The sequence below is a fragment of the Mandrillus leucophaeus genome, unplaced genomic scaffold, assembly GCF_000951045.1.
Source record: "Mandrillus leucophaeus isolate KB7577 unplaced genomic scaffold, Mleu.le_1.0 Scaffold595, whole genome shotgun sequence".
Classification (NCBI taxonomy): Eukaryota; Metazoa; Chordata; class Mammalia; order Primates; family Cercopithecidae; genus Mandrillus; species Mandrillus leucophaeus.
In genome coordinates, this window is record NW_012106419.1 from 209,651 (window position 1) to 237,317 (window position 27,667).

Below are 27,667 nucleotides of genomic sequence, written 5' to 3' on the forward strand. Positions count from 1 at the left end.
CCACCACGCCTGGCTAATTTTTGTATTTTTAGTAGAGACAGGGTTTCACCATTTTTGCCAGGCTGGTCTCGAACCCCTGACCTCATGATCCACCCGCCTTGGCCTCCCAAAGTGCTGGAATTACAGGTGTGAGCCACCGTGCCTGGCCCACATTACATTCTTACTCACCTCCTCTTACCATGGAATTTTATTCCACAGATATGCTATTGGTTTAGCGACTATATGTATATCTGTATTTTATATATAAAACACAAGAACCTTCCAGAACCAATTTTCGCTGCCTTGGAAGTAATACCACCTCCACTGAGAATGTACAGCATAGACCTTACAACCTCAATGCTAAGTTCAAATCTTGGCCCTACCGCACATGAGCTGTGTGGTCTTGTGCAAGTTACATAACTTCTCCTCCTTGTCTCAGACTCCTCACACGTAAGGTGAGGATAATAATAGTACCTGCGGCCAGATACAGTGGCTCACGCCTGTAATCCCAGCACTTAGGGAGGCTGCGGCAGAAGGATCACTCAAACTCAGGAGTTCAAGAGCAGCCTGGGTCCGTGGCGAAACTCTGTCTCTACAAAAAATACAAAACTTAGCTGGGTGTGGTGACGTGTGCCTGTAGTTCCAGCTACTTAGGAGGCTGAGGTGAGGAGAGGATCGTTCGAGCCCAGGAGGTCAAGGCTGCAGTGAGCTATGATCATGTGGCTGCACTCCAGCGTGAAAAACAGAGCCAGACCCTGTCTGAAAGAAAAAAGAAAAAAAAAAAAATGAGCACCTGCATCATGGGGTCACTGGGGGCACTACATGAGTTCATGTACATGAAGGACTTAGGACATTGCCTCAGGCAGACCCAGTGCTGCACAATTGCTTATGCGATTATTCCCAAAGTTCTCCAGGGCCCGCAGAAGAACATGGCAGTATCTTGGCTTGGCAATGAAGGCGAATCACACTCTCACGCTCCTTTTCTGCGTCTGTATCCCACATTCCCACAAAGCTTTATTCACACCAAGTCTCCGGTCCCTGCCTGCGTTGTGTGAGCCCATCACTGTCCAGGGTGTCCCCTGCCATCCTCACAGCCTCTCTGTCTGGCCTCCTGTCTTTGAGCCAGCCCACCATTTCTCTGCCCAGCAGAAACCAAACTGTCCTCTGCATTTACTGTCTCAACTGGAAGAGAAATGGAGAATGACAAAGAACTCGTGAACAAGGGTCAGCTCCAGCAGAGAGTTAAGCCAAAGGGGCTGGGCAGAGAGAGGAAGGCGGGGGTCTAAGGAATAAGGCTGCACCAGGGTGGGAGCATGGGGGAGGGGGTGAACAAGAGTTCAGGAAGGAGAGAGTTCCCAGCGCAGAGCCAGAGACTGCTTTACAGAGGCCCAAGGAGGCGTGGAGGGAGGGGGAAGGCTGCCGCGGCTCTTTCCATCTCCATGAGTGTGTCAAGAATGCAAAGCGCTAATGCTCTTCACGTGGTCCATTTTGCGGGGTTGAGTTTGCAGTGAGCAACCTTGAGGGATGAGCTGACGTCTCACTCAGGGCCAAATAACCGACTTGCTTACTGCTTGCTATAAAATGGCACGTTCCCCAAGCTCAGAGTTCCCTTCCTATAACCTCCCCATCCCTCACACATGCACAGGTATCTATCTAAGCCATGGCATCGCTCTGTGGGGCTTGGGGGCAAGGCAATTGACACTGGACGCTGGTGCCCATGTCTGCCAAGCATGAAGCCCTGTGCTGCTAGCAGCTGTGGAACATATCTGTTAGCTTTAAAAGCTGGTAAAGTCGCGTCCTGGACAGGATAGCCAGGTGAGTTGGGAAGGGAAGAGAGCCCGCCACGGGCACAAGCATGTTGGGGGAAGTGGAAGTGGTGAGAACACAGTAGGAAGTGAGAAGGGGCAGGCAGTGCTTACCAGGCTGTGGACTTAAACTAGGAATGAGAGAACCCCTGGAGGCGTTTAAGTTGGCAGACTTGGATTTCAGGAAGAGCTCTCTGGCTTCCGGGTGGAGAATGGCCATTGGGTAAATGGTGAGAGGAAAGAGAGAACGGAGAAGGTTGGATGGGCTTGAGAAATTATCCAGGCCCTGGATGGAGGTAGAGATGTGGGCTCATGAACCCAGAGGGGATTACTGATGTGGGGTGGATGAGACTGTCCTCAAGAGTGTGAGACGGGAAGAGAGGGAGAGTCTTGGGCAGGTCCAAGAAACGAGCCCTCAGAAGAGGAGGGGAGTCAGAGGCAGGGAAGGGGCTGAGGCAGCCGGCCCTGCTGAGTGGACCGCAGGAGATGTATCGTGTGGTAGGGTGGGGTGGGGAGAGGCCAGTGTCAGAAAGTGGGCGGGGAGCGGCCTGACTCTGCTTTTGTCCTGTGACCTTCTGGCCAAAGGTAGGGAAAGGTGGCCAAACACTGAGACCAGGAACAAAGAAAGAAAACTGCTGGTGGACTTCCTCCACCATGAGAGGGCCACCAAGCCCACAGCACTGCACTGCAGCTGCCAGCTGTGTCCTGGGGTTGGGGGAGGTGAGGAGGGGCAAGGTGGGGAGCGCACAGAGCACTCCCTGTCCTCAGAATACCACAGTGACTAGAGCTAAGGGAGCACCAAGTGTGACTGGGATGTGGGCAGCACGGGGCCAGAGGGGCCTCGAAGGAGTCAAGGACCATTTAATGAAGGTGTATTGAAGGCCTACCGCGGGGCCAGACCCTGGCTAGAGATGGATTGGAATTATACAGCATGTGCCAGGAGTCAGGCAGGTAATGAAGTGATGGGAAGGTGGTGAGGCAGTAGCGATTGAGATTCACGTTGCAGTCGCCCCAAGCTGGCCAGGCCAGGGAGCAGAAGTACGGCTGGATGCTGGAGCCCACCAGGTTCCCCCACTGCAGGGCAGGAGTGGCAGGGGGAGAGACTGTGAAAGGAGCCTAGGCCAGGTCCTGGGTGAAGACTGTGTCCTAAGGCTTGACTGATGGGTACAGGGAGCCACTAAATGCCTTGGGGCAGAGAGGTGAGGAAAAAAATATTGATTGAGCATCTACCAGTGCAAGATACTCACTAGATGCCTTCAATACCAGAGCTTCTCAAACTCAGTGTGCGTATCAATCTTCTAAGAATTTCACTAAAATGCAAATTCTAATTCAGCAGATATAGGGCAGGGCTTGAGGTGCCATCTTTAATAAGCTCCCAGCACCTGGGACCACACTTTGAGAAGAAGAGCTGTGTGTGCCCCAATGTGGTCCAGTGAGTACTCTGGGGTCCCTCTCATGGGCAGGGAAGCTGAGAGCCCCATGAGCTCTCCCAGCTTCCTGAAGGCACCCCATTGATGAGAGCTGACTGTGCTGTGCTTTGCTGACCGCAGGGCCTGCTCCCTGCCCCCGCCTCCAGGTTGGGGTAAGTGGCACCTCTCTCCCTCCAGCTCCGCAGTCTTCCCCGAGGTTTAGGTCTTCCAGGTTTACAAAGTCAGGCCCTCCTGTCGGCAGCTGGCCTCCACCCTGGAGTATCTGAGCTTGCCTGTTGCAGCATCTAAAGATAGTCTCCCTCACAGGAAACAAGATACTATTGGCTAACTCTGCAAATAAAATGCTCTTAGAGGGAAGGAAAGGGAAATACTCGTCTCTGGTAGAGTCTGCGCAGGACAGGGTGGCTGATTGGCAGATCCAGAGGTTCCCTTGGCAGTCCACGCCAGGTAGGTGCACAGGACTAGTTGGGTACCTGTGGGTGGGGTGGAGCAGTGGACAGCTAACAGGTTAATAATGTTTGTGTGCCTTACATGCAGACAATGGAAACCATTTTCCTGGGGATGTTGTAGCCTAAATATGTCCAAGGGGATGGAAGAGTGGGGGAGGCAAGGAGTGATCAGATCACTTATAATTACACTCAACCTGGTGGAATAAGATTAGAAACATTAGTAATTACATTTTAGAGACGTGGAGAAAAGCTCAAGATTTTATACTAACTGAAAAAAGCATGAAAAATTGCATCTGGATGCTGTCGAGGAATTATTGCTAATTTTTTGAGATGAGAAATTGCATTAAAGTCTTCTTTAAGAAAGAGTGCTTATCTTTTAGAGATGCACACAAGTGTTTATGGGTGAAATTAAATAATTCGGGAGAGACATTAAGTGGGGAATAGAGGAATATTGACCATGGGTTGCTAATTGTTGAAGCCAGGTGATGGGTACAAGGAGGTTCTCGCTGCTTTTTTTGAAAAGTTAATTTTTATTTGAAAATTTCATAATAAAGAGTTTTTAAAATGTTATCTGCATTTTAATATAAATATAAATGCACTTAATATAAATATAAAATATGTATAAAATGTAGATAGAGAAAAGCTAAAAGATTGCTGTGGTTGATTCTAGGAAACTGCATTGCAGATGGATTCATGGTTTTTTTTTCCTTTTTCTTCCACTTTTTGTGCCATATACAGGTTTTTGGTTTTTTGGTTTTTTGGGTTTTGTTTGTTTGTTTTTTGTTTTTTGAGACAGAGTTTCGCTCTTGTTGCCTAAGCTGGAGTACAATGGCACAATCTTGGCTCACTGCAACCTCTGCCTCCTGGGTTCAAGCGATTCTCCTGCCTCAGCCTCCCAAGTAGCTGGCATCACAGGCATGCACCACCGCCCGGCTAACTTTGTATTTTTATTAGAGTTGGGGTTTCTCCATGTTGGTCAGGCTGGTCTGGAACTCCCAACCTCAGATGATCCACCGACCTCGGCCTCCCAAAGTGCTGGGATTACATGTGTGAGCCACCGCGCCTGGCCCATCTACAGCTTTTTAGAAAAGCTATTTTAATTAATAAATTCCTGGCACAAATTTAGTGTTCAATTTTGATATATGCTGTTACAACCATTGTGAGGACACTCAGGCTCAGGTTTGTGTGGGTGGAAAACATGGTCTTCAGAAAGACATTCTGAGTGCAAAACAGGAGGAAATCCATCAGAGACCCCAGCTGAGGAATGGCCACGGCTTGTTATTTCTCTTGCCTTGCCTCTGGCAATCACAGCCTCACAGAGCCTGCAATCCTTGCTTTGTGAGTTTATTGCTCAGTCCAGAGAACGGCTAAGCAATTTTAGGATTCTTTCAACAACCCCTCCACAAAAAAAAAAAATAAAAAAATTAATTTTTGAAATACTTGAGGTAGAAAACTTGAGGCAGAAAAAAACTGAGCCAAAAAAAAAGAAAAATTGAACCATGTGAAAGCAGGCAAGAAAGCTTGCATTGCTTGGGGCACAGTTCGTCCCAGGCCCTGAGGGCGCTTTGGAGGGACCTGGGTTTCCTGAGAAGAGGCAAGGTGGGCAACAGATCTGTGCTGCAGAGCCTTGGGGACCACTGTGGGTTGGGAATGGGGGCAGTGGATTGGGGTTCAAAACCCCTGGGAATGAGAAATGGGCTCAGGAAGGTTAGGGTGGATTATTTCATCTTCCTCTTCGCTTGGCTTTATTTTCACAAAGGAAAGCAGGGCAGGAAATAGTCTCAGCGCAAATTCAGTGTGGTTCTTCTTAGTGCTCAGGCTGACCTGGCACTTGCCACACCTCTGGGAAGGGAGCACCTACTATCCATCAGCCACGTGCCAGTCTCCACAAAGTCTGCCCCTGAGCCCTGCTCCTCAGCTGACCCCGCTTCACAGATGGGGACATAGGCAGCTTGGCTTTGGAATGAAGTCCCGGCTCTGCACTTGGTGACTGTGCACAGCACTTGCTAAGTCTGCTGCCTACTTTTAAAAAGGAGATTGTTCATCAGCCTTTGAAGCCACATAATGGGTATGTGTCGACTTTCTGCAAGGATTAAAGGCATGACATAGAAAGTCCCAAACACACTGCCTGACCTGTCTTTGGTGCTCAAGAAACAATATATATTGTTGTCATGAGGAAACCGAGTCTCAGAAAGTTTGGATACCTGAAAAACACTGACTACTATTGAATGAGGTTGTGAAGAATCCAGAGCTATAGGGGCAGGAGAGCAAAGAACGTGTTAGAGCTGACCCAGTCCACCCCAGCCCAGGAGGAACCCTGCCCGGCCCTGGGCAGCTATGGCACAGTGGCAATGTCAGGTATGGTTCTCCCTAGCCAGAGACCCTAGCCTCAAAAAACCTCCTGCTTGGGATCCAGGCATCCAACTGCTCCTCCCCAGCCCCAGCCTCTGACCCAGTGTCCTGAGTTCAGAGACGTTTGGAACCAGCACCTGTAATGGAGGAGCTGAACAAGGAGGGGAACTTCTACTGCTCCATAGCAGGTCATGGTCGTAGGAGGGAGTGGAACCTGAATGGCAGAATCCAGATCTTGGCTGCCTTTCCTGAGGACATGTTCTGATTCCTAGCAGCACAGCCCAGGCATTCCGAGAAGTCGGGCTCTCTGGCATCACTCACTCTGCCCAGAAGAGCCAGGGGAAAGTTGGGGCTTCTAGCTGAACCTTGATCCCACCTGCCCTCTTGAGGGGCTTGGAATCTGCTGGCTGCTACACAGGTGGGATTGTCACGGCACACTGGCCACAGCTGATGCTTCAGCCCCCTCATCTTGTTTGGCCAAAATACAGCATTTTAACTTGTGAGTAGGGAAGAAAAGCTGTATTATATGTCTTTAAACATCTTCCTAGACCACCTTTGTTTTCCCCTTAAAGTGTGCTTAAGGAGAAAACAAAGTCTCCTTTCAGTGTGTTGTATTTTGCAATAAACAAAATTTGTTTTTTGCAAAATTTGTTTTTTGCAAAATTTGTTTATTGCAAAATACAACACACTGAAAGAACACTGTCTGGGTTAGCAAAGTATTAGATTTAATTTCCCACATTACCACCATCCGGGCTGAGAAAGAGAACCCCAGAAGCCTCTCTCATGTCCCTTCCTGACCACAGCCTCTTCCTCTCCCATAAAGAACCGTAAGTCTGACTTTTATGGTGATTACTTCCTTGCTTTTCCCTATAGTTTGACTGAATCTAAATATCATCCCTAAACAATGTAGTTTAGCTTTGCTTATTTCTGATCTTCATATATGGATTCATATTTTTTGATTTGGCTGAAGACTAAACTTTTAAAATGCATCCATGTTGTAGGAGATGTACATGCACAAAAATTTTCACGGCGACATTGTCCAAACTAGCAACAAACTGAAAGCTACCTATGTGTGCATTAGCAGCAGAAATGGCAATGAATCACGGACTATTCATACAGTGGAATCCTATGCAGCAATGAGAACTAGCAGTCTACAGCCACACCAACAGCACGGGTGAGATGCTTTCAGAAATACTGAGAAGAATTTAGAGATAAAGGCACAATTGGTCCATATCCACAGGGCACTTAATCTAGTGCATCTCCACCAGACACAATTTGTATTTCCATGAGTAAGAGTCATTTGCACTGCTATCTGCTATAACCTACGGTGCTGTAAAATTAGCTCAGGCAATAAAAGGGGGAGGTAGCCCCAAAGGGTATGCTGGAAAGGACTCCCAGTCCTTTCATCACTCAGTGTGTGTCTATTTTCAAAGTCTTTCATCATTTTTCCTTGTAGTTACTTAGTGTGGAATTTGAGACCCCTCTCTTTGTCCCTCTTCTCCCTTTTTGGCCTTGGCTTTCTCTGCATCCTTCCCCGAAGCCCTGCACTCAGCCTAAACTGACTTTCCTGAACACTCCGGGAGCATGTGGGTCCCTCCCAGCTCCACCATCTTCACTGCCTTCTGTTTCTATTTCCCTCTGCCTGGCCTTGGCCCTGGGAAACCGTCCTATGCTCAGACCCTCTGTGACTTTGTCTTCAAAGCCCACCCGCTATTCACTGCCACCTCCATCTTGGTCAACCCGGAAGACTTTCCCCGTCGTTAAAACATCAGCTCAAATGGCAGCTTTTTTTTTTTTTTTTGGTAGTATCCCCTTGATCACCCTCCCCCAGTTTTTAAGGAGACAGATATAGAGGTTCAATCCTTGGGCTTCCCATAACTTTTCTTACATTCTGTTACTAAACAATAATAAACACTTCTAGGAACTGTATCTTAAACACTTTTGCCTCTACAGAATTTAGTACAGTGCTTAGTATTGGTGAAATAGAATTAACAAAGTCTTCTTTCAACACAGAGATTTTCTCCACAAAAGGAGTAGAGAAAGAACAGTTTTATCATGGAATAAGCAGTAAACCAAAACGTTCAAAGCATTATAGGCCTTCTACTAAGAGGTTGCAAGAACAGAAAGAAATCTCCCCCTTTTGTATAGCCAAGTGGATACAATCTGTTACACACGTGTTATCAAGACAAACAATAACGTTCCTCAAGTAAAAGGTCTTGCCAGCACCGTTTGCCATACATGGTTCACTCTAAATTTACCTGGTAATTAGGGTAACAACCTGTGTTAGCTAACTGGCTCTACCCAGAGGAAAATCAAATTTATCTTTAAGACAAGGGATAATTTTGCAGCACAGAGCAAGGTTCTTCAGTTAGGCTCCTACCTTCCCACAGAAACTAGGAGCTAGAAGCACTGTCTCCCTTAGGCTTGTTTACATTTCAAAGAGATGACGCCCAGGTCCTTGGGAAAGACTAGCCTAGCTCATAAAGCTGACAAAAAGCCTATATAGTTTCAAAAGGATTTACATACATTCAAAGACAGGAGAAAATACATACAATTTTCTAGGCGGGCACGGTGGCTCATGCCTGTATTCCTAGCAATTTGAGAGGCTGTGGCGGGTGGATCACCTGAATTCAGGAATTCGAGATCAGCCTGGCCAACATGGCTGTACTAAAAATATAAAAATTAGCTGGGTGCTGTGGTGGGTGCCTGTAATCCCAGCTACTCGGGAGCCTGAGGCAGGAGAATCACTTGAATCCAGGAGGTGGAGGTTACAGTGAGCCGAGATCGCACCATTGCACTCCAGCCTGGGCAACAAGAGTGAAACTCCGTGTCCAAAAAAAAAAAAAAAAAAAAGTTTTCTAAAGTAAATGCTCTGAGAAAAAAAGGAGGTGAGGTGATCTCTGTCCTAATTTTTAACAAGAAGAATTAAAGGTTTTTATTTTTAATTTTTACTTATCCTTAGACTAGAATATGGTACAGATGCTCAAAAATATTGACTTAATTAATAATTAAATAATTAACAAGTCCATCTTTCTCAATTATGAAGTATTTGCCTTCAAAATTTTGCAGTTTACTTTGACATAAATAAATAAATACCATAAAGTATTTTGAAGAGGAAAGGGAAGGGTGGGGCTTCAAACACAAAATAATGGCAGGTTTTGTAAAGGGGCAATTCACTAAACCCAATAGGATTCTCCTGTTGCTGTTTTTTTTTGGTGGTGGTGGCTGGAGGGGGTGGTTGGGTGTGCATTTGGCCAGTGTGAAACCCTGGCGGGTAGACAATGCCATGCTGTTCTAGGTGGGCTCATTGCTATGGGAATAGATAGTCACTGAATTTACTTGCATAGGGAATGGGGTATAAAATGTTTCCTCATGGCTCCTTAACATGGAACTCAGCACTCCTCTCCCCATCAGCCTTTGCTCTCTCTGCATCCCAAGGGATGTGTATTATAAAAATAGCTGCCATCATAAATGAGAAAACTATCAGGACCTGGTAAAACTTGGCTTCCCAAACAGTCAGGGGTCTGGGCATGGCAGCCAACTGAGAACCTTTCTGTCTAGTGCAAGGTAAACAAGATTTGCCAAGACTTGATCAACTGATCCAGCTCCCTGTCTCCAAACAGAACCTCATCTGAATGCTCAGAGGCTTTGCCCCAGAGGTGTCATGTTCCCTGTGCAGGCTGCTGGGCAGCCTCTCTGTTGGCAATAGACCACACTTTTGCTGACCTAGGACTCATGTTGCTCTTTAAGACTGCTTCTTTGGCCAGGCATAATGGCTCACACCTGTAATCCTGGCACTTTGAGAGGCCCAGGCAGGAGGATCTCGAGGCCAGATGTTCAAAACCAGCCTGGTCAACATAGTAAGACCCCATATCTACCAAAAATAGCTGGGCATGGTGGTGCACACCTATACTCCCAGCTACTTGGGAGGCTGAGGTGGGAGGATTGCTAGATCCCAGGAGTTCAAGGCTGTAGTGAGCTATGATCACACCACTGCTCTCCAGCCTGGGGAACAGAGAGAGATCCTATCTCAAACAAACAAACAAGCAGTTTCCTTCTGTTTGATTCTTGCTGAAAAATTGAACATGCCAGAGCTAGCAAGGCTCTTAGAGGTGGTCTGGTCCAATGCTTTAATTTCATACATCAACAAACTGAAGCAGAGCGGAGTGACCTGCCCAGGGTCTCTCAGCCATTCATCTTCGGAAATGTGTGGGCTCCTGTGAAACATGTGGCTCTTAAAAGCACTATCATATATTTGAAGGCAGAAAATAGGCTAACCCTTCAGCCTTCAGACTTTTCCTCTCCAGAGAAAATGACCCCAGTTTCCTCACCATCGTTAATGGGAGCCAGATTCCTGGGGCTCTGGCAGTGTGGACAACCTAGTGGTGGCTGGAGGAGCAAATAATACCCCACCTTCCATTTTCCACTCACCAATCCCTGAGGGCCAGCCTGCTGGGTTATGAGCCTAGAGGGGAAAACCCCAACCAATTCAGAGATGCATCATGGACCAGTTTCTCTTAAGGGGCCTGGGTCTGCTATTTTCAGTTCTACTCTGAGAGAAGTGGCCTGCAATATCCTGCAGATTTCCCCTCCAGGGAGAAAAACATTGTGCAGTGCAAGGAGCACAGGCTTTGTGGAAAGAGGCATCTGGGGTTGAGATCCTGCCTCTTTTGCTTCCTTGAAAACCAGTTAACCAAATCTCTGGGCCTCAGCTGGTTAATTTATACCATGGGGATCATCATTTCTCAAGTGGGATTGTGAAGAGAATATGGTGGGATCTTGTATGTGGAGCATGACACTTAGCAGGCACCCAGGAATGGCAGCCTCCTCTCCTTCTAAACTGGGACTTTCTGAGGGTAACTTCAGATTCTGCAACGCCAACAGCACAATGATATCCTCATAAGGAAAGTTTGGGCTGGGGCTCCTCGAGCAATTCTCTACTCTCATTTGGTACAAAGAAAAAAATTAAGCCTCACAATTTTCTTGGCACCAGACTGAACCTCAAACCTAGTCTTCGCTTTTACTAAAAAGTCATAAACAGAGACCAGGAGCGTAAAAACTACCAGAAGATACACTGGATCTAGAAAACAGTAAGCTAGATGTGAAGCCAAAAGAGAAGGGGAAAGCAACATAAAAGGATGTCAGATAGAAGAAGAAATGGATTTGGGCCATCTAAAGAAGAAGGGAAGTATAGAAAAGGGAAGCTGATTGGAAACAATGGGTAATGATGAGCGTCCCTCCCCTAAAAAGTTAAAAAATAAATAAGCAGGCATGAGAAAAGGAAGTAGGCCAGAGGAAGTAGACCAGGATCAGCCGCGGATGTGAGTGGGGAATTTACAAATTTCTACTTGGGTGTGAAATGTGTACACTCAAAGCTCTGTCTAGGTTCACCGAAACTCTCAGCTCAAGGCCATTTAGTAAAACCTTGGCTTAACTGAATAGTGGGTAAGGAGGCCTGAGGATGGCCCAGAGAAGGTTTAAATTCTTACTGGCTACTGCACTAAGTTGTAAAGTGCAGCCTTAGTTGATGGTTCTTTTATTAGTGCAACATCCCGGAATGCATGTGTCTTACAACCCTTGTGGATATGAAACCCAGCTGGGTAGACACTGCAAAGTCTTACCTCATTTGATTCTTCCATTTGGTTTCTATTGTCCCTCAGGGACAAAGGAAAGCCATGGTCCAGCCTAAGATGAAAGCTATTTAGACCTCCGGCTGGCCTTTAACCACCCTGCAGGCCACCCCCAAGGCATGGCCACACTCCCATCTGCTGCCAGGGGGCCCTATCTTTAGGTTCAGCTCCCAAACCTTGAACATCTTGGAGGATACACAAATAGGAGGTGCACTCAGCTCAGGCTCAGTATTCCTTAAAAAGCACCTTGCTAAAGCTATCAAGTTCACTGGAATAATTCTGTGAAGGACACATCTTCACTGATGTCAGATTTCTGATGTAAATGGTGCCTTCACATGCTCTGGGGCATTTGGCTACCAAGGGTGGGTTTGAACTAGTTCCAGCACACAGAGTACAAGTCCCTTCAGAACCAGGCAAAACCCTATGTTGCCCCATGACTCATGCTGTTCTTGAGACTTGCATAGAAAACAGAGCTGCTGTTACCCACGCTGATATCTATTTCATGACCACATATGTTCAAAAGCCACATGTGAGAGGCATGGTTGAAATGAGAGGTTGTGTTTTCCAAGTTGTTTTCTGACTGTCTCCTTTCCCACATCCTCAGGCCTTCAGAATCCCTCTCCAGGGATAATTACTATTACCACCACCAGTGTATTCCTTAAGAGATATTTAAACCTTGTACAAAATACGCACACATCATTATTTCCCACAAATGACAGCATACTATGTACATGGTACCTCACCTAGCTTTTTTCATTTACCAGTATATCTTAGAGATTGTTCCATAACAGAACATATAGATTTGCCTGTTTTTGTTGTTTTTCCCAAGTTTCCAAGAGCTGGAAACTGTGTTTTTAAGCAGCTGCTTGGTATTCCATTAATTGGACTTATCGTAATTTGATCTGTCCCTAGTGATGGACATTGGGGTTGTTTCCCTTCATTTGTATTTCAAGCTTGCTGCAGTGACAGTGTACACACTTGCTTGAGCATCTATGTGTCTATGACAAATTCCAATAAACAATTTAAACTAATTTAATTCTTATGCTCTCAAAAAACCTAAGAGGTTATTTTTTAGAGGAGAAAGCTAAGGCTGTTGTTTTGATTCCTTTTTACCACTGGATTTGGGACTCAACTGTTTGGTAGTCATTGTGTCCTTCTCCCCTACCAGGATTTGAACCCTGAGCCCAAGGCCCGAGTCGCCTCCATCTTCAAGGGAGAGTGGGAAGAGCACAGGCCTTGGCCTCAGTCCCGCTCCCCGTGCTTCCAGCTGTGGGATGGGCCAGGTGCTTCACCCAGCTATGCCTCCTGTGAGGCATGATGTGTGCAAAATGGAAATGTGAATATAAAGGTCAACAATGTCCCTCAATGACCAGTACTGATCCTCAGAATCACGTGGGAACTCGTAGAAAGCGGTATCTGTACCACTCTTTCCTCTGTAGCATGGTCCAGATGACTCGTAGCAGGGACCACAGTATGCTGGGTGAGCACCCACTGCATGCACTCACTGTGCCAGCACCGAGAGACTCCTGTGGGAGCCATGGCAATTCTAAGGTCTTCACTGGGGACTCTGAGACAGCAGGGAGCTAGGATGAGGGCTGCAGAGTGTTCTTCTGCCTGCACTGAGCAGACCCCTTGGATGGCAGGGAACAGTCCCAAGCCAGATGGGTGCCCATAACTAGCCATTTGGCTCTCAATACATAATACCACCACGTGTCAGGCAACACTATCCCACCCAGAGCATGACCTGAATTTGCATCCCATCTTCAGAGGATACATTGACCCACTTCTTCCATTCTGCCTTAACCAAAGCTTTTATGTGAATTTTCCCCATTGAGAAGACAAGCTCCTTCCTGGCTTAGACTGCACTTGACTGATCTTTTCATGAGCTCCCCGCCAAGCCAGGACCACCCGAGGCTTATATGGAGACTTGGTGCACATTAGAGATGTTCCTGTGCACCTGGCAGCCCTGAGCCCAGGCACCCAGTAAGGCAAAGGGCCGGATTTGGGACCCGTCTGCCACTCAACCAGAAAGTCAGTTGCTTATTTCTAACTTCCCTGCCTTCTCCACATTTGTCCCATTCCTTCCTCTCATCATGAATATCCCCAGAGCCATTCAACAGGGCAGTGAATTAAATATAGAACCTTTTTTTTTTTCAGAATTGCAGAAAGGATTAGATTGATAATGATCCAAGTAGAGCAATAAGTCTGACAGTTTAGTAAAAGCTCAATAAAGGGCGGCTTAGTTCCCCTCCCCCAAAATAATCTGAAAAGAAAACGTGTCTTATTTCAGGGGGAAAAAAAATAAAGTGACCTTTAAAGATCAAATTCCCAGGATACCCAGGGTAGAGGTGGAACATGGGAGTCCACAGGCAGCCTTGATGATTCCAAAGATCCAAAGGGCTTCTGCTTCCTCACATAATGCAGGAAACAAATTGAACATGTATTAAGTGCTTGCTGTATGCGACACACTGTGCCAGGTGCTCCCCCTAAAACAGTTCTGTGTACAGGCATGAGAATGAATCCCGATCTTACAGACAAAGAATGTTAGACTCAGAAGTTTCAAGCTCACCCATCACTCAGCCAGAGAGGACAGATGCAGGATTCAATCTCGGGAGCGCCCGAGTCCACAGAAGTTCCTGGGCTAAAGGACCGACCACAGGCATGTGAAGAGATGCAGGACAATTTTTATTGGATTTGAGGTCAGCTTTGCCAGCTCTTCTCACTGGGGGAAGGGGAGGGAGAAAGTAGCTAGCTCCAGGGTCCCTAACATAGAACCACCAAGGACTTCACTATTTTTACTCATACAGCAGCGTGTCTGGGAAGATCATGCTCTGTGACAAGCTACAGGCACTAAGTAGCAATTTCTGTTTCCCCACATATAGCTTGAGTCATATGAAACTGACATGGATGTGGCTCAAAAATAGCTGCATGTCAGCCATTTTATACCATTTGACTTAAATATTATTAATTAATGTCACAACCAGAGATTATTCTCTGAGAAAAGGGCATTGCAGCCTGAAGCAGAGAAGGCATACACGTTCCCTGAGGTTGGGAACTCATCACAGCCTGAGACAGCTTGGGGCGTAAAGCCCCGGCCCACTTATCCCAGGAGATTCTGGGTGAGATGCAGTCCTCAAAGAAGAGACTGGGAAGGGAGAAGTGACACCCTGGCTGGGTGGGCCTCATCTTGGTGAGACACCGCCTGGGTAAAACCATCATGGAAAGGGTATAGTGGGGCGTGGAAACTCCCTTGGTTAAAGCGTGAGGCTTTGCTGTAAGTTGTGGTAAAGAGGGAGGCGGTGACAACCAGGAGGCCTGTTTTGAGGGTTTCTGAGGGACCCATCTGCATCTGTGGTATCGTAAGGAAGGGAGGAGGAGACACCCAGAGGAGCAGTGTGAAGGGGCTGCCTCCCAGCCAGCTCTGGAGTGAATGACCAAGTCCTGGCTGCGAAAAGAAGGGGAGTGCAGCCTGCAGAAGTGTCTTCTTTTTTCAATTCCTGCTCAGAAAGTAACAGGAGATAAGAATAGTGGGGAAGACCAGACCAAAGTGAAGTATAAGGCTGGTAATGGTAAGGGGGAATTAGTCACTCGGAACCTAGGCCAGTAGACATTGGAGCCCCATCCTCCATCTTGGATCAGCCAGCCCCTCTATGACTGCAGAGCCCTGAATGATGGCAACATCTCCTCTTCACTTAGGGTTGTAGGATGACCAACAGTCCTGATTTGCCTGGGAGTGGGGGGTTCCCAGTAGGTGGGACTTTCAGGGCTAAAACCAGGAAAGTCCTGGGCAACCCAAAATAAGGTAGTCACTCTAGAGTGTATGACTGTCTGATACCTGCTAAGAAAGAGAAGGACTTGGTTATAAGGAGAAGAGAAAGTGAAATGTTTCTCAAAAAACAAAGATGAGGGTTTCCCGGTGCTGTTCTGCCCAAGGCTCTGGGTCTGAAGCTTCTCTCTCCAGGCCTAGCTTCGTGGAAAAGTAAGGAGCCAGAGAGTGGAAAAGATGGAAATAAAGGAAGAGAATGGAGAATTGCTTTGGGGAAGTTTAGACTGGAAGTGTGAATTACAACTGCACCCCCAAGTCACCCCATCTCACCCCTGCCTCCTGCTCAAGGCTCTCCCTCTCTCATCCACACATTGGTCAAACTAGCTAGCTTTTGGAGAGACTTTGGACAGTCAAAGAAAAACAGATCTGTCTCAAGCTTCAAAAAGCCTAGAGCTGGCCAGGCACTGTGGCTCACGCCTGTAATCCTAGCATTTTGGGAGGCTGAGGCAGGTGAATCATCTGAGGTCAGGAGTTTGAGACCAGCCTGGCTAACATGATGAAACCCCATCTCTACTAAAAATACAAAAATTAACCAGGCATGGTAGTGCACGCCTGTAATCCCAGCTATTTGGGAGGCTGAGGCAGAGGAATTGCTTGAACCCCAGGGGGCAGAGGTTTCTGTGAGCTGAGATTGCACCACTGCACTCCAGCCTGGGTGACACAGCGAGACTCCATCTAAAAAAAAAAAAAATTCCTAGAGCCAAATGCTCACGGAGCCATTTACTGCATGGCTTTGGGCAAGTCAAAGGACTCTGCCTATCCAGTCAAAAGAGTCTGTTGCAGTCTTCATCGCAAGACTGTTGTGGGGATTAAACAACATGGCAAATGGGAAGCTGGGAAATGTAGTGTGCACCCAACCAATATTTGTTTCTTCCTGCCTGCCTACATATGAGGCCACACAGAATTCCAACTTTGTTTCTCTGAGAACTAATGCAGTTACTTGTTTTTCTTTCTGATCCAGGCTGTCACTATGGATCCGTTCCCTGAATCAGTTACAGAAAACTTTGAGTACGATGATTCAGCTGAAGCCTGTTATATTGGGGACATCGTGGCCTTTGGGACTGTGTTCCTGTCCATATTCTACTCCGTTGTCTTTGCCATTGGCCTGGTGGGAAATTTGTTGGTAGTGTTTGCCCTCACCAATAGCAAGAAGCCCAAGAGTGTCACCGACATTTACCTCCTGAACCTGGCCTTGTCTGATCTGCTGTTTGTAGCCACCTTGCCCTTCTGGACTCACTATGTGATAAATGAAGAGGGCCTCCAAAACGCCATGTGCAAATTCACTACCGCCTTCTTCTTCATCGGCTTTTTTGGAAGCATATTCTTCATCACCATCATCAGCATTGATAGGTACCTGGCCATCGTCCTGGCCGCCAACTCCATGAACAACCGGACTGTGCAGCATGGCGTCACCATCAGCCTAGGCGTCTGGGCAGCAGCCATTTTGGTGGCAGCACCTCAGTTCATGTTCACAAAGCAGAAAGAAAACGAATGCCTTGGTGACTACCCTGAGGTCCTCCAGGAAATCTGGCCCGTGCTCCGCAATGTGGAAGCAAATTTTCTTGGCTTCCTACTTCCCCTGCTCATTATGAGTTACTGCTACTTCAGAATCATCCAGACGCTGTTTTCCTGCAAGAACCACAAAAAAGCCAAAGCCATCAAACTGATCCTTCTGGTGGTCGTCGTGTTTTTCCTCTTCTGGACACCCTACAACGTTATGATTTTCCTGGAGACGCTTAAGCTCTATGACTTCTTTCCCAGTTGTGACATGAGGAGGGATCTGAGGCTGGCCCTCAGTGTGACCGAGACAGTTGCATTTAGCCATTGTTGCCTGAATCCTTTCATCTATGCATTTGCTGGGGAGAAGTTCAGAAGATACCTTTACCACCTGTATGGGAAATGCCTGGCTGTCCTGTGTGGGCGCTCAGTCCATGTTGATTTCTCCCCATCTGAATCACAAAGGAGCAGGCAGGGAAGTGTTCTGAGTAGCAATTTTACTTACCACACGAGTGATGGAGATGCGTCCCTCCTTCTCTGAAGGGACTCCCAAAGCCTTGTGTCTACAGAGAACCTGGAGTTCCTGAACCTGATGCTGAATAGTGAGGAAATATTTTTGTTGTTGTTTCTTACAGGCATAGAGTGGTGGACCCAATGCACACAAAACCACCCTAGAGTGTTGTTGAGAATTGTGCTCAAAATTTGAACAATGAACAAATTGAACTCCCTTACTGCAAATGTCATCAGAACTTTTTGGTTTGCAGATGACAAAAATTCAACTCAGTCTAGTTTAGTTAAAAGGGGGTGGTGAATATTGTTCATATTGTGGCATAACAAAAGGGTGTCTGAGCCCTCAAAGTGAGGGGAAACCAGGGCCTGAGCCTAGCTAGAATTGCCTCTCTCTGACGCTCAAATCTTTTAGTTATTATAGATCCCCCAGACTTACATGACACAGCTTTATCACCAGAGAGGGGCTGACACCCATGCTTCTCTGGTCCCAAGGGCAAAATTCCCAGGGAAGTGCTCTGATAGGCCAAGTTTGTATCAGGTGCCCATCCCAGGAAGGTGCTGTTATCCATGGGGAAGGGATATGTAAGATGGAAGCTTCCAGTTCAATCTCACTGATAGATAAGCAGAAGTACATATTTCCAAGAAGTTGAATTTGTACTGTTCTGATTACACAGAACAAATGCCACACACCACCCTTACCATGTGCCTGACCCAGCCTCTCCCCTGATTACACCAGCCTTATTTCCATTAAGCCCTCCTCCATCACATCCCCAAACCTATAAGGGCTCCCCACTGCCTACTGCATTGAGTCAAAACTCAAATGCTTGGCTTCTCATACCTCCATCATAGGATCCTACCAACAGAGTCCCCATTGCCTCCTCCTTCCCAAAGGGCTCCACCCATCCTATCAGCCTGTCTCTTCCATACGACCTAATGCATCTCCACCTGCTCCCAGGTCAGTAGGGGAAACAGAAAAACCCTGCCCCCAAATAAGAAGGGATGGATTCCAACCCCAATTCTGGTAGCTTGGGACTAATCAAGCTTCAGTTTCCTTGTCTATAGAAGAGGGATAAGCCTTTCACATAGAGATCATCCTTTCCAGCAGAAGGAACTAGCCACCAACTCTTGCAGGTCTCAACCCTTTTGTCTGCTTCTTAGACTTCTGCTTCCCCCACACCTGGCACTGCTGTGCTATGCCCAAGTTGTGGTGCTGACAAAACTTAGAGAAGCCTGCAGGTGCTGCTGCGTGGCATAGCACAGACACAGAAGAGGCTGTTTCTTACAATGGCACCCAGTGAGCACTCCCAAGTCTACAGAGTGATAGCCTTCCCTAAGCCGACTCTCCTGGACTGTCTTGAATATCCCCTCCCAATCACTTTGTGGCAAGCTCCTGCCCATCTGGAAACATACCCCATCATTCATGCCACTGCCAACCTGGGGAGCCAGGGTCATGGGAGTAGCTTCTTTTCCCCCCTAGAAACGTTTGAAACAATCTAAAGCTTTAAAGCTTGAAAACCAACTGTAATAATGCTAAAGAAAATGTCATCCAATCTAACCACATCAATATTGTCATTCCTGTATTCACCCATCCAGACTTTGTTCACACTCTCACATGTTTAGAGTTGCAGTCGTCATGTACAGATGGTTTTATAATCTGATTTGTTTTCTTCTTCACATTAGACCACAAAGAGTGCTCGCTTTCTATGTAGTTTGGTAATTATCATTTTAGAAGACTCTACCAGACTGTGTATTCATTGAAGGCAGATGTGGTATCTGATAAATTGCTGTGTATCTGATAGCTCTTTGGCAGTCTTCATGTTTGTATAATGAATGAGAGAATAAGTCATGCTCCTTCAAGATCATGTACCCCAATTTACTTGCCATTACTCTATTGATAAACATTTAACTAGTTTCCAATGTTTAGCAAATACATATTTTATAGAACTTCCATCTGTATAACTTTCTTTCTCCCATTCAATTATTTCCTGTGGTTAAATTCATTGCCATGGGGAAAACTGAGTCAAAGGGCATGGGAACATGTTAGCTTTGGATACACACATATGAAAGTCAATATTACACAACCTTTACTGAGTTGTATTATATACAAAATGTGAATGCACATCCAGAGCTATTCCAGAAACGATGAGACCAGGCTTCTTCCCTCAATAATTTAACATTTAAATGCAGAAGAGAAGTAGAGGAATAATCACACTTTGCATTAGGTGGTAGCACAGGAGTAGTGTGTGACTTCTGACCTGAGTCTTTAAGGGAAAGGGGTTCTCCAGGTAAAGAAAGGTGGCATTCAAGGCTGAGGAAACGGCATGTACAAAGGAAGTGTGTGAGAGCATGAGGATCTCACAATGTGAAAAACCTCTGTGTGAATATTAAAAGGTGTTGGAAGTGGAGTGGGTGGTAGGAACCTTCTGAGCTGAGCTGTTAGCTGTGGGCTGAGCTACAATAACCAGTGGAGCGGGTGCTGGTTCTCCTCGGGGTGTTCACGGAGTTTCTTCATTATTACCTGATCCTCATTCCAACTGTTGAACCATAAGACTTTTAATTAAAGTTTAAACTATTTCTGGACTTCCAAGAAGTAGGAAATAATTACTTTGGCTTGAGAAATAAAAGAAGAGAAACAAACACTTTCATTTCTAGAAGAAAATTAAATTTGTATCATTAGGAACCTATATTTACTAATTCATTCATTTTTCTGAATAGAACAGAATAGGAAGAAAATAAGGAAGCTCATTGAAAAATCCAAAATAGCAAGGATGTTGGTGTCTAAATAAAGGAAGGCATTTTTGGAAAGGACAGTTGGCCCTCAGAGCACACCTGAATCAGACCCACTCCTGCTTCTGAGCTCTGGGCTTCCCAAGAGCAGAAGGATCTGTCTGTGATGAATCCCAACATATTAACTCTCTGCTTTGGCAGGTTATTTAACATCTCTGAGGCTCAGTCTCCTCATCAGAAAAATAAAGGTAAAAGTAGTTCCCACCTGGTAGGGTTGGAGCAGAGGATTCAGTAAGATTACCCCTGCAAAGATCACAGTGCAGACCTGGCAAAGCAAGCTCGAATGAATGGTGGCAATTATTTTTATACTTATTATTTTTATTATTAGACTGAGCTTTTCCCAGCAACTAAACACATGCTGTCTTGTCCTTTCCTTTTGCTTTTCTTAGTAGCAGAATCGCAGACTCTTGGGTGGTTGGAGATAACTGGGTCCAAATTCACATTTCGTGGGTAAGAAAACGGAGGCTCAGAGAAGGCCAGCAGGTGGCCCAAGGTACCACAGTGAATTACTGGGAGAGGTAGATTCAGTCTACCATTTCCTTCCTCATCTTGATAAAAATACAGATCAATCTGGCCTCTAAGAGCAGAGAACACAGAAGGAATGTCTGCAGGCAGACAATGAGACAGGGAAGAGCAGCCCGCAAGGTAGCTGCAGAGTTTAACAGAATCAATCTGCACATGGACAGGTGTGTGCTGTGTGGCACAGCCTTTGGCAATTGCAGTTTGGAGACATCTGTATCTGCAATGACAGATGGTGTCAACTGAGACTCATCAGCAAAGGCTGCAGAATTCCCAGAGGCAAATGCTATCAGTGGCTTCCAGGAGGATCTGGGTGGGTGGGCCAAGCCTTAGACAGACTGGCCATGGTGGAGGGACAGCCATATCCAGGGGCTGCCCAGTGCTTGGGCAAAATGCTGAATCCCTTCCACATAATTCCACTCACTTCATGCTTATCTATGGTCATTTAATGACATTCTAAGAGAGTGTCTCCTTCCCAGGGACCTTGCTATCAAGAAAGATGGAGCATATTTGCTTTTATTACTAAGAAGAGCTATCAACCCTTGTAATCCATTGTACCTAGAGTGTGTACAGGGTCTCATGGCTTTTCCATTCATCTCTCTCTGAGATGCTGTCCCTAAGCATCCAGGGAAAGAGTTCACCTCTGGCCTCAAAGGTCAACAACTACACCTGGGAGCATAAGAGCCTGAATGAGAGGTCCACCTTGGGTAGTACTTGGGCCCAAGATGATGCCCATTTGTGCCTTCAAAATTGGAGCAGTTCTCTTAACTCAGCAGCTAATTTTTTCTCCACTTGCACGGCACTCACTGGCCCACGGGGACCACTTCAGTTTCAACATGACTTGTAATATTGTTTGCTTAACTTGCTGAGTTGGCAACAAAATTTTGGGCTACTCAAGAGTAGTGTGATCTGAGAGCAAGTGAGAAAAACGAGTTTTAGCAAATTTAGAAATATCCGGTTTGTCTTCAATATACTCTCCATCCACAGGGGGGCCAAGGGCCAAGTCGTTTTCTGAGGGATATGAGGCATCATGTTTCTATTTCTGTTACATTACAGCAGTTGTTAGGCAACAGGGAGAGTTCCTCCAGACACACCCGGGGCAGCGGCAGGCAGCGGGGCAGTGCTAGCAACCGCAAAACATGCTCAGCAGGAAGATTACTCTTTTACTCCATATTTCCTTATTTACTGAGATAGAAACAAAAATAACATTTTAATTTGCTTTTCTTTGAATACTAGGTAAGATTGTTCATTTTTCAAGGCATTTGTTTTAAATTATTTGTATATTTTTCTGATTCTAAAAGAAAGATACTCATTATAGAAAACATGAAAAATACACTTTTTAAAATTAAAAATGTTTTAATTACACGATATTCAACCTCCCAGAGACAACTGTGGTTTAACACTGAAGTTATTTTCTGCCATGAGCATACTTTTTTAAAAAAAAATACATAAGAGTAGACATTTCTCAAAAGAAGACATATGAATGGCCAACGGGTAAGTGGAAAAATGTTCAACATTTCTAATTATTAGGAAAATGCAAGTTAAAATCACAATGAGATACATCTCAGATTTGCCAGAATGGCTTTTATCAAAAAGACAAAGAGAATAAATGTCAGCAAGAACGTGGCAAAAAGGGAATCATTGTGCACTATTGGTAGAAATATGAATTAGTACAACCATTATGGACAACATTTTAGAGGTGTCTCCAAAACTAAAAATAGAATTACTATATGATCCAGCAATACCACTTCTGAGTGTTTACCCAAAAGATGTGAAATCAGTTTGTTAAAGAGATGCCTGCACCCCCATATTCATTGCAGCACTATTCATAATAGCCAAGTTATAGAATCAACCTAAGTGTCCATCAACAGAGGAGTGAATAAGGGAAATGTGGCATATATACACAACAGAATACTATTCAGCATTTAAGAAGAAGAAAACTCTGTTATCTGCGACAACATTGATGGAATTGGAGAACATGATGCTAAGTGAAATAAGACAGGCACAGAAAGACAAATACTGCATATTCTCACATGTATGTGGAATCTAAAACAATCAAACTTGTAGAAGCAGAGAGTAGAATGGTGGTTACCGATGCTAGGGGGTGGGGAGAAAGGAGAGAGCTGATGGTTAGAGGGAATAAAATTTCAGTTAGATAGGAGGAATATGTTGCTTTTTTCTTTTTCGGAGTTTTATTACACACTATGGTGAATCCAGTTAATAATAGAGTAATTCACGTTTCAAAATTGCTAAGAGAGTAAATTTCAAATGGTCTCACCACAAAATATGTTAATTATTTGAGATGATGAGTATGTTAACTAGCTTGATTTAATAATTTCACATTGTATTCATAAATCATAATAGTGCTTTTTACCCCATAGTTCTATATAATTATAAATTGTCCATTTACAATTTTAAAAACTGAACAAAACCTAAAAGCACTTGGATTTCATCAATAAGAAAATGGTTCAATAAATTTCAATTCAGCCATACAATAAAATATTGTATAATTTAAAAGAATGACATAAAAAAGGATGAGTTCGTGTCCTTTGTAGGGACACAGATGCAGCTGGAAACCATCATTCTCAGCAAACTATCGCAAGAACAGAAAAGCAAACACCGCATGTTCTCACTCATAGGTGGGAACTGAACAATGAGATCACTTGGACACAGGAAGGGGAACATCACACACTGGGTCCTATTGTTGGGAGCGGGGAGGGGGTAGGGATAGCATTAGGAGATATACCTAATGTAAATGACGAGTTAATGGGTGCAGCACACCAACATGGCACATGTATACATATGTAACAAACCTGCACGTTGTGCACATGTACCCTAGAACTTAAAGTATAATAAAAAAAAATTTTAAAGAATGAGTCAATTCTATAAATATGATCCTAAAAGGATGTCCATAATATAGCCTTAAGTCAAAAAGACAAATTTCAGAGCTAAACAGATTTTTATTTTTAAATATAAACATATATATGTGTTTATATATAAAAAAACATTTTTATTTTTAAAAACTTTGAGATCAGAACATATATACAGTTTTATATCTTCTTTTTTCAATTAGCATTATAGTATGATCATTTTCTCATCTATTATAATCAAACAGGATTTTGAATGATTGCATAGGACTCAATAATAGACTTTGTCCATCCAAGCCCTACTGACAGGCATGGGTGCTACTCCCATGTTTTTCACTACAAGGAATGACACTATGATGAACATAAATCTTTGCACAGATCTTTGATTGCATGAAAGGAATTAGTAGACTAATAGATTTCAGCACTTATAAATCTCTTGCTAGCTACTGGAAATTTACTTTTCAGAGAGATGACAATGTGTTGCTTGCTCTCTAAGACTCCCAATCCCTGACCTTAGTACCACCTACCTCCCTAGTCTTCGAGGTCAGGATATTGTGGGCTTTTGTTATTGGGTAACAAACCAGCTACTGACTTTAACAGGCAGAAAGAAAAGACTTCTGTTCTTAAAAGGAGATGGTAAGGCTGCCCTTTAGCAGAGAGAAAAGAAGAGGGATGAGGGGATTTTTAAAAAGTGACCAATAACATCACAAAACAGTTATTTTAAGGGAACAGAGACCACTTAGAACCTGTGCTAAGGGGACACATGAGAGGCCATCAGAGCCATACAGCATCAGGCAAGAGCGGGAGGTGGAGAGACTTGTTCTGGAAATAGAGGGGTTTCCTAGCAGGAGAAGAAGAAATAGAGGTGAGCAGAGCAACCCTAAAGCCATTGTGCAGTTTGAATGTTTAAACCATCCGCTTCTATACAAAACATAAACAACCTGCAAAAGGCAACAGAGAATTGATTCAAGATTTAGCACAATTGATTGGACTTTCAATGTATCTACCGTCACTGTGGATACACTTGTACATAGCCATCTCAGCATAATGTAGAGCTCACACCTGTAAAATAAAAGAAAGAACGAAATCGAACATTAGCAACTTTATTTAAATATTTCATAAGTTATCTCTGGGTTGCATTTCACAAATTATCTACACTTTATATGGAAGTAAAATTTATTAAAAGTTCAAACCATAGTGACTTTATGGATACTGTATACCTTGGGCTTTACTGGCAGCAGTGATGCTCCAATCAGCCAGGGAAGTCCATGAGTTCCAGCTGTAAGAACTCCTTGGCATATCCAGGTACTCTTGCTTTGGGGAAGAGGATGCCCAGCTGCCAGACTGGGAAGCCTAATAGCAAAAGGCTCATTTACACTTCCAGAACTACTGTATGCATTTCCCTTTGAAAGCACATTATTTCACTGAGGAAATAGAACCAGAAAAGAACTTCCACAGCCTTCCCCAACCACATCTTCCCATCTCCCTGCAGCTGTGCCAGTGCTGCCCCTCCTCGTATCGTGGAAGAATCGTCCCTGTGCTTATCTAAAGCCAAACCTGCCACCTGAACGATACATCCCAGCCCCTTCTACCTCCCGCTCCTGCATTTATCCCCTCTCTCCTGCATTATCTGTCTCTCCCCTCTGCTGGATAATTCTCATTTGGTATGCAAGCAGGCCAGAATACTTCTCATTTTTAGGAGCCTCCTCTTGATGCCGCATCTCCCCCAGCTCCTGTCCAGGCAGAGGCACTCAAAAGAGTTCTCTCCAGACAGCTCCCTGTCTCCCATTCTCAAATTTTCTTCTCACCCCTCCCCCAGACACACTTTTGTCGAAGTCACCAGTGTTCTCTATGTTGCTAAATCCGATGGTCCACAATCAGGCCTCCCCTTACTTGACCCATTAGCAGAATTAGGCAAAGGTGATTGCTCCTTCTTTCTTGAAGCACCTTTTCCTTTCAGCTTTGGAGATGCCACTCCATGTTCTCCAACCACCTCACTGAGTGCTCCTCTGCAGTCTCCTTCCCTAGTTCCTTCTTGCCTCCCTAACCTCTATGCATCAAGGGCTTCAGGCTCCGTCTCCAGACTTATCCGCTCCTCTTCCCTTCCAGCCTCCCTCTTCTTCTCCCCTCCCTTCTCTTCTGTCCTCTCTCAGCCAGTCTCTCCACACTGACAAGGTCCAAGCCTTTTCTCCAGTCCAGACTTCTCTGAGGTCCAGATGTGTATATTCAATTCCCTAACAACTTCCCTTGGATATAGAATCAGCGTCTCCTGGCACTCAAGGCAAAACCCGCTCCCCTGCAGTCTGCGCTGTCTCAGTAAATGACAACTTTATTCTTCCAGTTGCTCTGGTCAAAAACCTCGGAGTCATCCTAGATGCTCCACTCTCCCTGGCACTCCATGTAGGGCAAAACCCACAGTGGTTTCTTTTTTAAAATAGCTCTACCATGTAGAATGCAGATTCCTCCCCGATTCTCACAAGGTTGTTTCAGTCTTAGTCTGCGGCATTATTGAGCATTTTCATATTTTCCTGTGTCTTAATTAGCGTTGCGATAAAATATTGGAAAGGACTGCCCAGAAGCTCTTAGCAGATGCCATTTAAACCTGAAAGTCAAGAAAATGACTTTTATTTACAACATATTTATCATGGTCGTTCATGTAAACTGATCAGAGGCAGCAGAGACGACACTGCATTAATTCATCAGTACTCCAAGTGCAGGCAGATAGATATAGGCTGGAGAAAATAATAAGCAATTAATGCCCATGCCAACTCCTTGCAGTACTGACCGCACTCCGTTTGGCTACTTCATAAGGGCATCCAGGTATTTTTATCTGTGGTGGCACGAACCGCTAAGACAGTACCAAAACCTTATACCAGGAAGCATTTTTTTTAACGCTCAGTGTAGGGGTGGTGTAATTGCAGCAATTAAGAGTTGAGAGTATCTCTGCAATCTCCTATACATTTACTGGCAAAAAAGAATTGAAAATACCATGTGTAAATCCTAACTACACTGTCAGAGCAACCTTGAGAGAAGTAAGGAGCCCAGGTTCTCAACCTTTAGCCTGGTCACTTTTGGCCGCTCCCAGGCTAAGGGAACCCCTGCCCCAGACTACTCTCTTCCTCCTGCTATTACAGGTGCCATCTGTGGAGTCCAGACTCCCCGACTGCACCACCTTCAGTGAGACCAACAGGGCCCCAAGGCCATTTTGCTACTTCCTTGCCTACCAGGATCTGCCCTGGCCCCTGCTCAGACCCTGTCTCTGAAGCTGATGAGCCTGAACTTGAAGATTAGACGTCCACGCTCCGAGAGTGTTGCTCTTTGGAAATTACTTAACTGCCTTGTTACTCAGAAAAACGGGGTGGCAAGGCCTATATTCAGGCTTGAGGAGAAAATGAGAGAGTGCAGTGAAAGCATCTAGCGCAGTGTATCGCCCACAGCAGAGGCTTTGAATAGGCCCACTTCCCTTTTCTTCTGTTTTTTGCCCCAAAGGACACAGCCAGCTTCCCCAAAGTTAAGGGGCCCTCCCCGAGGCCCTACTGCTCCCTCTACCAGAGTCAACTGGACCAGCTTGTTTACATTCTTTCCTGATACACCACAATGTCAGCTTTGCTCTTGGTGATTTTACAGGAAGCTTTTCTTGCCCCATTTTTAACCCTTTTATAGCCTGCAACCCAATATCCCTGGCCTGTCTTTTACCTTGAGGTGAGCTCATGCTCCTCCAGCTTTTGTCTCCCATCTTTTGTGCATGAAACAGCATGGTGGCCTTAACTCTAGTGTCTAGAAGCCTTCCCATGGACTCCTCACTTCTCTTCCCTCTTTAGGAGTAGAATGAGATGAAGATTTGTAGCCTGAGACCTCATGCACACAGGTATCCCCAGGTATGCAGCCTAAGCTGCATATGCAGATTTAAACCTGTCTTGGGGCTGAAGTAGGACCTAAAGTTACATGTACTTTTTCATAAACACAGTTTTGCACAGGAGCAGAATATGAAGGATGCAGAGATGAGGAGGCAAGAG

The 27,667-nt window shown here is 45.3% G+C and overlaps 1 protein-coding gene across 2 annotated transcripts; it reads left to right on the forward strand.

Moving 5' to 3' along the window:
• The first annotated feature begins 3,176 nt into the window (after positions 1 to 3,176).
• On the forward strand, positions 3,177 to 17,694 carry CX3CR1 (chemokine (C-X3-C motif) receptor 1). Of its 2 annotated transcripts, none has more exons than XM_011999464.1 (2): positions 3,177 to 3,366; positions 16,433 to 17,694. In XM_011999464.1, exon 2 carries the CDS (start codon positions 16,442 to 16,444, stop codon positions 17,507 to 17,509), a length of 1,068 nt encoding a protein of 355 aa, XP_011854854.1. In that variant the 5' UTR covers positions 3,177 to 3,366; positions 16,433 to 16,441; the 3' UTR covers positions 17,510 to 17,694. The 2 variants fall into 2 exon arrangements, with proteins under 2 accessions (XP_011854854.1, XP_011854853.1); XM_011999463.1 differs by lacking the exon at positions 3,177 to 3,366 and adding an exon at positions 3,553 to 3,661.
• Positions 17,695 to 27,667: the final 9,973 nt, after the last annotated feature.